This window comes from Pseudophryne corroboree, chromosome 3 (genome assembly GCF_028390025.1).
Source record: "Pseudophryne corroboree isolate aPseCor3 chromosome 3, aPseCor3.hap2, whole genome shotgun sequence".
Classification (NCBI taxonomy): domain Eukaryota; kingdom Metazoa; phylum Chordata; class Amphibia; order Anura; family Myobatrachidae; genus Pseudophryne; species Pseudophryne corroboree.
This window is the reverse complement of record NC_086446.1, coordinates 600,222,778-600,239,280: the sequence shown is the minus strand read 5'-3', so window position 1 is coordinate 600,239,280 and position 16,503 is coordinate 600,222,778. Positions and strand designations below refer to the sequence as shown.

General features: G+C 42.8%; 1 protein-coding gene across 1 annotated transcript in view; it reads left to right on the top strand.

The window, feature by feature from the left end:
• The window catches only part of LOC135058072 (beta-microseminoprotein-like), a 69,811-nt gene that overhangs the window by 34,787 nt on the left and 18,521 nt on the right, over window positions 1–16,503 (top strand). Inside the window, exons 2-3 of the mRNA XM_063963698.1 lie at window positions 2,777–2,876; window positions 12,810–12,915. Coding sequence (XP_063819768.1) covers window positions 2,777–2,876; window positions 12,810–12,915 — 206 coding nt within the window. The remainder of the gene's footprint in view (window positions 1–2,776; window positions 2,877–12,809; window positions 12,916–16,503) is intronic.

Sequence of the window (16,503 nt, the reverse complement as noted above, 5' to 3'; positions counted from 1 at the left end):
AAAGTGGTACCACTCGCTATAAATATTATTACCTTTAAACAGAAGTTATATACTAATTATAGCAGCCTCAGAGAACACACACACACTAGAGAATAGCTCCATTCTTGAACAGTTAGTATTAAGGGATCACCAATGATTACTGTATGTGTTCCCCTGTTTACAAGTAAGTATATCCTGCTGTTTCGACTACACTGCTATCCTGAGGGTTACTCAGACGTGTTGGGTAGGATATCCCCACGGTTAGGAATCCGGCAGTCACATGAATAAAAGCGGCATCCTGACACTGAATATCCAGACACCAGAGCAGCTAAACTCCCCCAGTGCCTAACCCCCCTCCTCCAGTGCCTAACCATAACTTCCCCCCCGGGCAGTAGCTCTAACCCTCCTCCAGATACTCACCTTCGGTATGTAGGCTTTTGGTGTTCTGGCACCGGTCTCCTGAGTGGTGTAGGGATTCTGGCATTGGTGACACGAATGCTGGCATCCCGAGCGCTGGGATGCCGAATGCATCCCACTCAGACATCTGATGGTCAAGCAGCTGATCCAATGCTGTATCCTTGGATGCAGCAACAGATCACTGAAGCCAGCAATAGGCGTCTTTTAACTTAAGACGCTTCCTGCAGCTTTTGCCTATTCTTGTATTGCTGATGCTTACAATGATTGGGGTGATCTGATTTGTTAATGAGGGCAGGGACAATGAGATGGGGGGAGCAGGAACTAATTACTCAGGCTTGTTGTAGGGGCCCCCTCCTCTCTTTTCACCTGTCAGTAGCAGCAGCCTCTCTCCCCAGCCCGTCACACGCTGCTGTATGCTGGGCTGCAGTGGGGTCCTAGAGGCTGTCAGTGCGCAGGGGTGGGGAAATCAATCACATATCCCTGGATGGGGCCCCATATCAGCAAACAGTACTGCATATACTTTTTTTTCTATTTTTATCTAAGGGGTGTGGTAACTCCTCCCACAATTTGTCCATGCCCCCTGAAAAGTACCTGAGCCCCGGCCCTGCTCTCTACCGCCCTGATTGAGGGTAGGGGATGAGGCAGATTGTGTTATATAATTTTTTTTAAAAATGAGTAGCGGTCAGTCAAATCTGGGGTCTGACTACAAATGAGGGTGATCATATCTGGCATCTGATTTTTTTTTAAAGAATAGGAAGAGTGAATACGGTAGATCCTAGGTCTGATTTTAAAATGAGGATGGTGTCAGATGTGCTGTTTTAATTACACTTTCAACAAAAGAAAGTGATTGGGAATGACCATTTATTATTTACATTTTACAGTTTAAGTTGACCACTATTTTGCCAAATTTTGGGGAATATGCAGTAAGGTATTTGTGTAAATAAATATAAGTTTCTACATGTAGGGGCAAATGAAATAGGGTGCTGGATTCTGAATCTGATGAGATTTCAATGTTAGCAATCAAATTTATAGCAATGTTTAGCAAGAAGGATCAACCTGGGACTTTGCTAGCTACATTTGTTAATCATATTTTGTATGACGTATTAAATATCTGTGCTATGCTTCGTAAATGAATACCATTATGTCTGATAAGAATATTAACATCTAACTATATAAATAGAAATTGTAAGTGACCCAAATGCTGTAAGAATTCTGTTGGTATTACAGTATTTATAGGGATCTAAGATGTTCTCCTTGTATAGGTTATAATAATGCTCTCTGTATTGCATTTTGGTCAATCGAATGCTACATGTATTGTATTTTGTTCATTAAAATGTTTCATTTATTGTATAATGGTCACTAGAATGTTCCCTCTTATTATTTGTATTGTATACAGTATGATTAATATACTGTACTATGATCAAGATTATCATAGGAAGATATTAGCAGCTCCTCAGCCTGCCAGCAACTAGGGCGGCTTGCAAAAGCAATGGCTTCTCTGAGTTTTAAGTCCAAAGTTTTAAAGGACAATGCTTTTAAAATATCAGGCTTAAACATACAGAGAAAATATACCCCTAAGGGGGAGATGAATCAAAGCTTGAAGAGAGATAAAGTGGAGATAGATAAAATAGCAACCAATCAGCTCCTAACTGTCATTTTTCAAACACAGGCAGTTAGGAACTGAATGGTTGGTACTTTGTCTCTCTCCACTTTATTTCTCTCCAAGCTTTGATAAATTTCCTTCTAAGGGTTTGATCCAATATTCCACGATGATCTCGCAGGTGTGAGCCATCGTGGCAGTGGCCACACTTTATGGCAGCCCGAACCTGCACAAATGTGTTCTCCACCCCATAGGACAGGGATGGGGAACCTTCGGTCCTCCAGCTGTTGTTGAACTACACATACCAGCATGCCTTGCTACAGTTTTGCTATTTGGCCATGCTAAAACTGTTGCAAGGCATGCTGGGATGTGTAGTTCAACAGCAGCTGGAAGGCCGAAGGTTCCCCATCCCTGCCATAGGGCAACGAGGAATTTTGTGCGAGATTGGCTGCCGTTGCAGGCATTGAAACACTGCAGCAATAGCACATCGCAACCATTGCACCTAATTGTATTGACCTTTAAGTGTGAAAGCAGGAACTCCACAAAATGTTCTTTATATAGCAGCATGTTTCTATGCCAAATTTTAAAACACCAACTTGAATCATTGGCACACTTTTATGGCCCTGAGTATTTTTTTTATTGTTATCACATTTCTTATACAGTAGTTGTACAAAACATTATTTTCCAAAACTCCGGTGTGACATGTGAAGTCAATAAAATGATCTTTTGTTTTAAATGAGATTAAAAAAAAGTCCTATTTTGTTATAATATGTATTTCAGAAATATATTGTGGCCGTTGTGTTTGGTGCTGGAGTCTTTTTCACTGTGTGCAATGCATCTTGCATGACAATTTCACCTAAAGGGAGACAGGCAAGATTGGGTAAGTCATGATACGCTGAGTACAAATAAATGAGTATAAATGAGCTAAGTTATACCCAAAAGTGTATGCAATGATAAATAGAATCATTTAATACACATTAAAATAAATGCCATAATTGCCATCATAATCTTAATTGTCCAATATACTCATGTGCTTATTCTGTGTTAAACTCATACATATGTTATAACATTTGCGCAGTAGGGTAGGGTAGGTGTCCTGGGTTGGTGGCGGGCTTGAGGGGGGGGGGGGGGGGGTACTTATTACCTGTTCCCAGGCTTGTTTGCAGGGCCCAGGGGGTAATTCTGAGTTGATCGCAGCAGAAACTTTGGTAGCAGTTGGGCAAAACCATGTGCACTGCAGGGGAGGCAGATGTAACATGTGCAGGGAGAGATAGATTTGGGTGGGTTATTTTGTTTCTGTGCAGGGTAAATACCGGCTGCTTTATTTTTACACTGCAATTTAGATTCACTTTGAACACACCCCATCCAAATCTATCTCTCTCTGCACATGTTATATGTGCCTCCCCTGCAGTGCACATGGTTTTGCCCAACTGCTAACAAAGTTCCTGCTGCGATCAACTCAGAATTACCCCCCAGCTGGTGCATCCCCCTCTCTTCCCTCCTGTCTTCCAACCGAGGATTTTTTCCAAGCAAGCACGACCATGCCCCGGTGCTTGGCTCAGAAGTCAGTGCTGCAATAATTATAATAATAGAGATGGAAGAAATTAATTTATAATTTCCATAAATTTTTGTTTGGGAAGCTAGAGCCAGCCACATATGCTTTTTATAGTAGTATACATTTGCCATCATCTGTTGATTTTTTTTTCTTATTATCAGTATTTGATCGATTTGACTTCATGACCAGGATGTCAAATTGTTGGGGAATCTTTTCTGATCTTTCTCTACCTGGTTTCCTCTACATTCCAAAGTTCAATACAGTTTAGACTAATACAATAGTTTACTTTAACTTTTATATTATGTGTAGTCATTAGCCAATCATGATTTGACATTCAGATTAACTCAAAAGTCATATTTTGCTTTACACTGCAGCACAATTGGCGTAGTAAGTAGCATTACTGGCACACAGCACTGAGGTGGAGCCAGATTTAGGCCTCATGGGGCCCTAGGCAAGATACCAATTTGGGGCCCCCCTCCTTCAACAATCCATAGCACTAAATTTTCATTCTTGGTTGCGAGCGGCATCACAAAAGTACCTTGGTGCATATGTAGTGCAATTGCTGCGCTGCACAGACTACCAATAAACGCTCAGTTGCATGAACATCTGCATTGCGTATAAATCTGAATCAGGCCCTAGGTCTTTTGGATTTACTCAGCCGCTGTGATCACTTCAGCCTGTCCGGGACCGGAATTGACGTCAGACATCCGCCCTGCAAACGCTTGGACATGCCTGCGTTTTTCCAACCACTCCCTGAAAATGGTCAGTTGACACCCACAAATGCCTTCTTCCTGTCAATCACCTTGCGATTGGCTGTGCGAATAGATTCTTCGTAAAACTCATCGCACAGCAACGATCCGCTTTTGTACCTGTGTGACGTGCCTGTGCATTGCGGTGCATACGCATGCGCAGTTCTGACCTGATTGCAGCGCTGCAAAAAATGCTAGCAATCGATCAGTTCTAAATTAGGCCCTTACTCTTTTTTTTCTGTTTACAACCCAATGTGCTTTGACATTAACAAAAAACTTAAAAAAAGAATAACTCTTTATATATATATATATATATATATATATATACACACACACACAGTCTGCCGGCACTCAAGGTAATAAATCCAGCTGCTTCGGTGCCCCACTGACAATCACCATAGTCACTCCACAACAGTTGGCACTCAGAGACGTTGTTTAGATGCAAAAAATCACATATCTATCTATCTATCTATCTATCTATCTATCTATCTATCTATCTATCTCTCTCTCTCTATATATATATATATTACAAACAATATCCAAGTGCGCTAGTGTATACAGTACTGTGAATTCAGTTTGAAGCTAGAAACCTAGAAGAATTTGTCTCCATAAACCAATCCAAAGTAGACTGTACCAACGGTCTTTGTTTGCTGGATCTGACCTGGAATAAACCCTCTTAGCAGAGGTATGAGCTCTGGGTGGGAGGCATAGATACAGAGACACGAAGTATGCAAATTGGTGAACCCTACTCATTTCATCAAGACGACTTCTTCAAGGGTATTTTAGACAATTTGACTTAAAGTCAGATGTTTGGGATTACCCATTTAGCAAGTAGGTCTCGAATACTATGGTGTTATCACTTGATAAAAGGACACAGATTCCCTCAAATGGGATCTTCAAACTGGATTAAAAGGTGGCATCCAAAAATGCCCTGTAGCTATAGCTTGCCCCCTATCTCATTGGTGAAGCACAAAACGCATAAGTTGACTTATCCTTCACTGATACGGAGAAGTATGATCTGGTCAAAAACACCATTTTGGCCCGATCAGGACTCACTCCAGCTGGGAAAGCGCAGTGCTTTCAAGAATGAACCCTACTACCAGGTGTCCTTATTTGGAAGCAGGTTGCAGAACTTGCCAGACAGGGGTGGAGTGGGATACAGCTGGAGGACCATACTGCCGCACAGGTTGTGAAGACAGTAGTTGTTGACCAGTGCATAAGGAAATATAGCAAAAATGTCAGAAAAGAGACCAGGGAAAGTGTATCCCCGTTATGTTGGCACCCCACTGGCCTGTGACCTAGTCTTCACCCACTGTGGAGAGCAAGGTCACATAAGGTAGGCCTGTCCAAAGAAAACACAGCCAAAGAAGTGTTGTGTGGCAAACATGGTTGCTGCGTACTCAGCCTTTTGTACTATGGTACCCCTGGACTCCAGACCCCCCATTGATGTGGGAGTCTCTTTTGCTGGGTGGTCGAGAAATACCGGCTATAATAGATTCTGGTGAGCTAACCCTGATTTCAGAGGCTCTACTACGCGGGCCAGTAGAAAAAGTGCAAGGGTTAGTTAAGGTACTCTATGTACATGGATACATGGTACACTTTTCATGTGTGTGCATGAGTCTCAGGGGTGCACGTATGAGGTAGTAGTTGCAGTTGGTCCCAAATTCCCTTACCTGCTTATTTTAGGATGCACTTTCCCTGGATTCACTGAGCTCTTGAAGGAACCTCAGAGGCAGAATAAGCATGCAGTCTCTAAGGCTCTACCTCATGAAGTGGAACGGGGGTGTCAAACCAACCAGTCATCTTAGGAGAGGAAACTCCTAAGCAACCCATGTCGGACGAAGATGCTCCTATTCCAGATTGGGATACGCTACCAAATGAAGCTTCACCCGTGTCCAGAAAAAGGAAGCTGTCCACAAGAATGATGTACACAATGCAGGTGAGGCCAAATGCGTGCTAAAAACCTCTTGCACTTTGATTCCTCACACCTTTCTAGTTTGTCTGGCAGATACCGTGACAGTGGTACAATGGAAAAAAGCAGGGCGCTTGGTCCACAACAACCAGGATGTATTTTCTCCTCTGCCAGGGCAAACTACCTTGGTAAAGCATGACATAAATACACCTGAAGGGGTTGTTGTAAAGCAGTGAGCGTATTGCATTCCTGAGGCTTGGAGGCAGGCAGTCCGGCAAGAGGTGAATGAGATGCTACAGCTAGGGGTCATTGAAGAATCCAGGAGTGATTGGTCAAGTCCCAGTGTCTTAGTCCCCAATCCTTCAATGGCAAAATGTTTCTGTAACGACTTTAGATGTCTGAACCAAGTTTTCCCATTAAACGCATACCTGCTAACCAGGATGGACGAACTAGTGGAAAATTTTGTGAGTAGCTGGTATCTTACGACCATAGGCCTCACAAAGGTGTATTGGCAAATTCCCTTGAGTAAGGCCACCAAGGAGAAGACTTCCTTCTCAATGCCTGATGGCCTATATCAATATGAAGTAATACTTTTCAGCATTCACGGGGCACCAGCGACATTCTAGCGCATTATGGATCACCTACTAAGGCCACACCAGGGGTATGCCATCCTATATGGATGACATTGTCATATATACTGAAGATTGGTAAACCCACTTGTCCAAAGTCCAAAAAGTGCTAGACAGCTTAAAACAGCATGGGTTTAAGGCTAATCCAGCCATAGGACTTCCATATAGACACTCCACCAAGAAACAAATGAAGACTTTCCTTGGGTTGTTAGGTTATTACCACCATTTCATACCACATTTTGCATCCAGAGCTTTGCCATTAACTGAAAATCTTAAGAAAGCTCAACTGGGAAGATATGAAAATGGCTCTGTGTTCCAGTACAGTCCTACAGGGACTTGATTTCCAGAAACCCTTTGTTTTGCAAATCGATACTTCCATGACTGGTTTGGGAGCTTTTTTGTCTCAGTTCATTGTGGGTGAGGAGAACCGGATCCTCTACTTACAGTAATTAGGAAATTGCTGCCATGTAAAGTAAAGTATGCCATAGTCAAGCTTAAATGTTTGGTGATAAACTGGGCAGTAGAAGCCCAAAAGCATTATCTTCTGGGAAAAGAATTTATCCTGGTCATGAATAACACACCCTGAAGGTGGATGCACCTCAACAAAGAGGTCAACCCCAGGGTGATGCATTGGTTCTTGACCATTCAACAGTATAAATTGGTAGAAATGCAGACAAATTACTTAGGAAGTTTGAAAAAATCTGAATGGGTTTGGTCGACACAAAGGAAGATGCACACTTTCATGATATTATAGCAGACTGGACATTAGCACTCTGGATGCTGACATTTGTTTTCATCTATACGTTTATTCACTGTTTCTGTCTAGGTCTTTGTGTGTTTATGTTAAACTACAGTGTCTGCTGCCATTAAAAGACACTGGTTCACCAGGAACTTACTTGTTGAGTGTCCTGCGTTCTGTGACCCCCTTACAAAAAACCCCCCCATATATATATATATATATATATATATATATACATACATACACACAAATTTAATATATATATATATATATATATATATATATACTGTACACTATGTAGACAAAAGTGATTGGACACTGACAGCAAATACTGTAGATCAACAAGATTTTGTTGAAGTCATTACTCTGTAGGTCCACCACGTGCAGTGATTACTGCAGACACCCTTTTCCACAAGTTCCTGGAGAACAGCAGGTGGTATGTTTTGTCATTCTGCCTTAAGTACAGTGACCAACTATGACACTGAAGAAGGTTGAGTCAGTCTAGAATGCAACTGTTGCTCAAATTTGTCCCAGAGATTCTCAGTGGGGTTAAGATCTGTACTCTGAGCTGGCCACTTCATCCAGGTTACCAAATTTTCTGTATGCCAGTCCTGTGTTGCTCTGGAAACATGACATTGCACAGCCTATGATGATCTCATTTTCAAACGTGGTTAGCTCCTTCCAGCAAGCCATTTAGTGCCATTTTACTCATTTTATACCTTCTAAAACAAACTGCTGCTGCAGAAGCACACCATTTTGCCTTTGTGCAGGGAAGTGTGGGGGTGTTCAATCACTTTTGTCTACATAGAAGTAGAATAGTGATGATATAGCTTCAAGGTAAAGATACCATTATTTTTGTGTTTTTCTTAATTCATTTATCAGTAATGTATAATGCTGGGAATATACAGTCAGATAAAATGCCTGTCACACAAACATAAATTTTATCTGACACACTTCAGATATCATGGCCATAAACTGTTAAATATTTGGCCACAAAATGGGGGGAATTAAATTGTGTTCGATTAGCACCCCGATTAGCTCAAAAGTGCTTGCTACTCTATGGGGTAGTGAACACTTTTGAGCAAGATCCTGATGGCAGGTGTGGTGCAAATTCAGCAAGGCGAGATCATCGCTGGTAAGTGAATCCCAGTGAATATCTATTGTCCTGTCTTTGGGAGATCACATTTTCCTGTTACTCTGCTGTGAAGGAACAGGGAAAATGTAGGTCAGCCATGGCAATGCACACACTGCCTGATGCAGCCAAACTGCAACTTAAAAAATATTGCGTCAGACAGACATGTTGGATGACTCGGCATGTCAGACTGATTATTATTTTGGGATCGGCCTCGTGCATGCATAGTACAATTATTGGGGCGAGCCGCTGATATTGGGTAGATCACCCAGATAACTGTATAATGTATGCTCAGCATAAGTTTTAACTTTTAAACAAGTGGCCCTTAGTGCACCAAAGAAAAACTCATTTCTTTCTCTTTTCTGCTGTGACTAATGGGAGGGGGGGATTTATCAAAGATTGGAAAGAGGAAAAGTGGAGTGAGAAAAAATGCCAACCAAACAGCTGCTACTATTAATCAAAAACAGCCTGTAAAATGACAGATGATTGGATAGTACTTTATGTCTCTTCACTTTATCTCTCTCAAAACTTTTATAAATCTCTGCCTATAAATAGTATACATAAAGATGGCCACACATCCAACTTTCATACATTTAGCCAACTGTCAAACTTTTGTCCAACTTGTAATACCAACTTAAATGTTCATGAAGATTATTTTAGGGGTAGAAAACTGTAAGGAACATGAGAATTATAGAAAAAAAGAGATGTATCATAATAGAGTTTAGTTCCATTGTACCATGGATTAGAGCAATTAGCACAAAAACCAATAGTGCAGGAAAGTCCTCTGTTAAATTCCTTTCACCACTTTGGGATACTGTATGTTGAAACTAGAGATGAGCGGATCTGGTCCTTCAAGAACCAGACCCGCCCAAACTTTACGGTACGAGCTGGGATCCGAGTCTGTCTCGGGTTTTTCCTACTGACTGAAATCACAAAAAGAGGCAAAATGTCATCAACCTGCTGTCAGATACTTACGGGTTTTAGATTCTATAAAGGTCCCCGGTGCTCGCACCATTTTCACTCTGGCTGTAGAGCTTGCTGTGTCTGCCCAGGGTGCTGTGTCCGTGCCATGTCCATCCAGGGGTGCTGTGATGTCCATCCAATTGTGCTGTGTTGTCCATGAAGGGGCTGTGGTGTCCGTCCAGGGGTGCTCTGTCCATCTAGGGGTGCTCTGTCTGTCCATCAAGGGGCTGCTGTGTCCTCCAGGGGTGCTCTGTCTATCTAGGGGTGCTCTGTTTCTCCAACAAGGGGCTGCTGTGTGGTCTTCAGGGTTTCTCTGTCCATCTAAGGGTCCTCTGTCCATCCATAAAGGGGCTGCCATGTCCTCCAGGGGTGCTCTGTCCATCTATCAAGGGGCTACTGTGTCCTCCAGGGGTGCTTTTTCCATCCAAGGATGCTCTGTCCGTCCATCCAGGGGATGCTGTGTCTGTCCAGGGGTACTCTATCCATCTTGGGGTGCTCTTTCCATCCTTCAAGGGGCTTCTGTGTCCTCCATGGGTGCTCTGTCCATCAAGGGGCCGCTGTGTCCTCCAGGGGTACTCTGTCCATTTATTGGTGCTCTGTCCATCCATCAAGGGGCTGCTGTGTTTGTCAATGGTGCTCTGGCCATCTAGGGGTGCTCTGTCTGTCCATCAAGGGGATGCTGTATCCTCAAGTGGTGCTCTGTCTATCCACGCAAAGGTGTTTTGCCCCAATGTAAAAAAAAAAGCTACAAATATAATTTAAAAAATATAGATATTTTTTGTGCTGTTCCACAGTGTACTATAATATTGTTTTTTGTATACAAGTACTGTGACTCTGTAGGCCAGACCGATGTGTAAGATTCATACAAGTATTGTGACGCTGCAGACTGTACCCTAATTTCATACAAGTATTGTGACATTGCAGGTCATATTGCAGTGTAATATTCATACAAGTACTGTGATGCTGCAGGACATACCCCAGTTTCATACAAATATTGTGACACTGCAGGCCGTACCCCAATTTTATACAAGTGTTGTGATACTGTAGGCCATACTGCAGCGTAAAATGTGTACAAGTATTGTGACTATGCAGGTCATACCACAGCTTAAAATTCATACACATATTGTGATGCTGTAGGTCGTACCCTCATTTCATACAAGTATTGTGACACTGTAGGCCATATTGTAGCATAACATTTATACAAGTATTGTAACACTGCAGGACGTACCACAGCTTAATATTCATACACATATTGTGACGCTGTAGGTCGTACCCTAATTTCATACAAGTATTGTGACACTGTAGGCCCTACTGCAGCATAATATTCATGCAAGTATTGTGACTCTGCAGGTCGTACCACAGCTTAATATTCATACACGTATTGTGACGCTGTAGGTCGTTCCACAATGCATTCACATAAGAATGGTGTTGATATGGAGGATGATCAATTGAGAGGAGAGCAGGAACCACAAACTAGTGCTCCATCTGCTGCCACCAGTCATGACAATACAAATCTGTCAACTTCATCTACTAATGCCAATGACCAAGGGCATAGAGGGCTTAAGTTAGGGCATGTAAAATCAAACAAGCAATATAATTTTACAATGGTAAAGAAAAAAAACATCAAAAGGAAAGTTAGCTGTAGAGAAACCTAACATTTCCAACATGACATCCACACCAAAGAAAGGCTCAGACCTTGGCCTTTATTTATGAGTGGTGGTTCTAGAAGAGGTGTCAAAAGAATAAAAACCACTAAGGCAGTAGAACAAACTGTGCATTCAGAATAGTCACACATTCCCGAGGAACGTTTAGGGGTGACCACATTAGCTATGTGTGAGTTTGACATTTCTCACACTGTCCTCATAGAGAAGCCTCTTTTACCTTCTTCTACCATTCCTGCACCATCTGCACATGTTGGGAGCAGTACAAGTAAAGATGGCATTGAGGGCGTAATAGAAATTGAGGATTCTTATGCAGAAGTGGAACTGGATGAGGGGGATATGTGTGTACTACTACTATTTGACACTGAGGATCATGTCGATGATGTTGTTTGTGTGGGATTATTTTAAACCACATCATGCCAATGTTTGTGAAAGCATCTGCTCCATTTGTGAGGCCAAAGTTAGTAGATGTTACGTAATTTGCGGCAAGTTCATGAAATTTATTTTACAAGATTAGAATGTAATTAATACCCTCATCATCAACCTCCTCATTAGTGATCAGAGGTAGTCCTTCCAAAAAATTGTTTTGTGCCTGTCCAAACAAACTTAGCACTTCAGCCACAAAAGTGTCAGTCCCTGTCACTGAAGTGTTTGGTTTGTTAAACTGTGAATGTCCTTTTTAATATCCCACATAAGGGGGGGGAGAGTCCAAGGACAATTCCATCTTGCACCACTTTACATTTCAACACTTATGTGTGGCAATGTTTCATAGATGTGCTATAAACTGCCTTCTGTTGGTGCCACTGCTCTGTCAGTTAGTAACCAGCCAGCTTGCTGCAGCCTTTGGCCTAAAATGGATGAAAACAATATTGTGAGCTGTGAGGTGGTCAAAAATGACTGGAAATAAATGTAATTGAGGTTAATAATACTGTAGGAACAAAAACAGGCCCAAATTGGTATGCGGTCAGCATACCAATAGTCGGGATCCCGGCTGACACAATATTGATGCTGGGATCCCAGCAGGCCCACTATACCATCACCGGTATACTGGCAGGTAGGTGATTCCCCCTCTATGGGTGTCCACGACACCCACAGAGGGAGAATAGAACCTGTGGCGAGTGTGGCAGCTTCTTTGCGCTCACCCCCCTACCAACATTCCACCACCAGGATGCAGATGTCAGGATTCTGATGTTCGGAATTCCGGGCGGCGGGATCTCATACCGATCCCCCAAAATTATGTGATTTTAGCTGATTTTATGATTTTTAAGCCAGTTGCATGCTGGGTGGCTTTTTCATGTGCTGGGTGGCTCCTAGCATGGGATAGCAAGCAGTCACAGTTTTGCTAATTTAGTAAAACTGCAACTGATGCTGAATAGGGTCCTCTATCAATTTTCAAACATGTTTTATAATGGTCATAATTTTGTGTACGTAACGGTTTCTGTAGTTTTGTTAATACATTTTATTTGTTTCCAGGGTGTTTCTATGAAGGACAATTATATAAACTTGACAGCTCATGGAGGACAGAAGATTGTATGGATTGTGGCTGCCAGTTAAATGGAGTAATAAGCTGTTGCACTGCGTAAGATGAAACTTTGCATATTTAAAAAAAAATATGTTATATATTCAAATGCCCAAATTACAAACATGGCTTAGATAATGACAGAAGCGGCATGTGAAACAAAAAAATAAACCTTATAGTAGTTTTCTTTTATCAGGGTGGAGAACGAGCTAGGTGCTACTGCATTTCTGACAACTTCCCAGTAATCTTCCATTTCCTCTTCTTCCTGTTCCCCGATTCGAGAGTGCTGCTAAGTAGGATAGAGTACCTAGGGCTTCATTCAGCATGGATCACTAAATTGCAAAAATGCGAATCAGGCTATTATCAGCAGACTTCGCTGCATAGCATCATTAAAGTGCGATTGCAAATTGATTGACAGGAAGTAACTGTTTGTGGGTGTTAACATGGTGTTTGTGGGGAGTGGTTGGAAAAATGCAGGCGTGTCATGGCCATTTTTGAGGCATGTATCTGATGTCAGCAACGATCACTTGTGAGTTAAAACATGGCGCCACATTTTTCTGAGTAGTCATGGGTCAACTGAAACTGTTGATTGTTCTCGGTTTCTGTGTATGCATATGCAGACTTGCGATCACATTGCTGGGCATCTTTCACCATTTCAGGGCGGCTCTTCACGTGCAGTTTTCAGACAATTACTATTTCAGTCTCAATAGCGATCCATGCTGACTTAGACCCCTTATTTACTGCAGATGGAGCCAAGCTAGTCGTGGCTCCATCTCTGACTAGGGCGCCTGACGCTGAGAGCATCTCCGGCTGGCCGAGCACGCTTGCGACAGAGACGTGCCACATTTACTTGAATGGAGAGCGTCTCCGTCCAGGCGGGTGCACGTGCCCGGACAGAGACACTCAGAATGGGAAGCGTCTCCGTGCACTGCACTCCCTGAGTGACTAAGCGAAGGGATTACTTAGTCACGCCGGGAGTGCACGTTTGCGATGGAGCCACCTCAGATGAGCGCTGCTCCATCTATATATTAAGAATTTTTGCATTAATATTTTGGACTCTATGCAGCGCATGTTATGAACAAGGTAGCCCTTGTAATTAACAATTTAAGCGGTTTACCCTTTTGTATGTAAAGTTCCAAAAATAGGGTTTTTTACTCACCGTAAAATCTCTTCCTCGGAGTCCATTACGGGGATGCTGCGTCAATACCTCTGGGTTAGAGTCTAGGTTATGGAGCTTAGGCACAAAAAAAACTAAAGCTGACTCCTCCCCCTCTAACCCTCCCACCTGCAGCAGTCTCTCAGTCTACATTTAGCCAAGCCGCACGGAGAGACAACACACAAAGTCATCCAGAAAGAATAGAACTATACTATAGAATCCATATAACCAAAGGCAAAATGTATAACTATACATCCAACATATCTCCATACATATAAATATTAGTGATGTGCACCGGAAATTTTTCGGGTTTTGTGTTTTGGTTTTGGATTCGGGTCCGCGGCCGTGTTTTGGATTCGGACGCGTTTTGGCAAAACCTCCCTGAAAATTTTTTGTCGGATTCGGGTGTGTTTTGGATTCGGGTGTTTTTTTACAAAAAAAACTCAAAAACAGCTTAAATCATAGAATTTGGGGGTCATTTGATCCCATAGTATTATTAACCTCAATAACCATAATTTACACTCATTTTCAATCTATTCTGAACACCTCACACCTCACAATGTTATTTTTAGTCCTAAAATTTGCACCGAGGTCGCTGGATGGCTAAGCTAAGCGACACAAGTGGCCGACACAAACACCTGGCCCATCTAGGAGTGGCACTGCAGTGTCAAGCAGGATGGCACTTCAAAAAAATTGTCCCCAAACAGCACATAATGCAAAGAAAAAAAGAGGCGCACCAAGGTCGCTGTGTGACTAAGCTAAGCGACACAAGTGGCCGACATAAACACCTGGCCCATCTAGGAGTGGCACTGCAGTGTCAGGCAGGATGGCACTTCAAAAATATTGTCCCCAAACAGCACATGATGCAAAGAAAAAAAGAGGCGCACCAAGGTCGCTGTGTGACTAAGCTAAGCGACACAAGTGGCCGACACAAACACCTGGCCCATCTAGGAGTGGCACTGCAGTGTCAGACAGGATGGCACTTCAAAAAAATTGTCCCCAAACAGCACATGATGCAAAGAAAAAAAGAGGCGCACCAAGGTCGCTGTGTGACTAAGCTAAGCGACACAAGTGGCCAACACAAACACCTGGCCCATCTAGGAGTGGCACTGCAGTGTCAGACAGGATGGCACTTCAAAAAAATTGTCCCCAAACAGCACATGATGCAAAGAAAAAAAGAGGTGCACCAAGGTTGCTGTGTGACTAAGCTAAGCGACCCAAGTGGCCGACACAAACACCTGGCCCATCTAGGAGTGGCACTACAGTTTTCTAGCGAGAGGACGAGTGCTTCCATCCTCATGTGAATCTGAACCACTAGCCATGAACATAGGCCAGGGCCTCAGCCGTTCCTTGCCACTCCGTGCCGTAAATGGCATATTGGCAAGTTTACGCTTCTCATCAGACGCTTTCAATTTTGATTTTTGGGTCATTTTACTGAACTTTTGTTTTTTGGATTTTACATGCTCTCTACTATGACATTGGGAATCGGCCTTGGCAGACGACGTTGATGGCATTTCATCGTCTCGGCCATGACTAGTGGCAGCATCTTCAGCACGAGGTGGAAGTGGATCTTGATCTTTCCCTATTTTAACCTCCAAATTTTTGTTCTCCATTTTTTAATGTGTGGAATTATATGCCAGTATCAATAGTAATGGCCTACTACTATATATACTGCGCACAACTGAAATGCACCACAGGTATGGATGGATAGTATACTTGACGACACAGAGGTAGGTAGAGCAGTGGCCTTCCGTACCGTACTGCTATATATACTGGTGGTCACTGTCAGCAAAACTCTGCACTGTACTCCTCCTATATAATATACTGGTGGTCCCCAGTCCCCACAATAAAGCAGTGTGAGCACAGATATATGCAGCACACTGAGCACAGATATGGAGTGTTTTTCAGGCAGACAACGTATACTGGTGGTCACTGTCAGCAAAACTCTGCACTGTACTCCTCCTATATAATACAAATGCTCCCCAGTCCCCACAATTAAGCAGTGTGAGCACAGATATATGCAGCACACTGAGCACAGATATGGAGTGTTTTTCAGGCAGACAACGTATACTGGTGGTCACTGGTCAGCAAAACTCTGCACTGTACTCCTCCTATATAATAATACAGCTGCTCCCGAGTCCCCACAATTAAGCAGTGTGAGCACAGATATATGCAGCACACTGAGCACAGATATGGAGTGTTTTTCAGGCAGACAACGTATACTGGTGGTCACTGGTCAGCAAAACTCTGCACTGTACTCCTCCTATATAATACAGCTGCTCCCCAGTCCCCACAATTAAGCAGTGTGAGCACAGATATATGCAGTACACTGAGCACAGATATGGAGTGTTTTTCAGGCAGACAACGTATACTGGTGGTCACTGGTCAGCAAAACTCTGCACTGTACTCCTCCTATATAATAATACAGCTGCTCCCCAGTCCCCACAATTAAGCAGTGTGAGCACAGATATATGCAGCACACTGAGCACAGA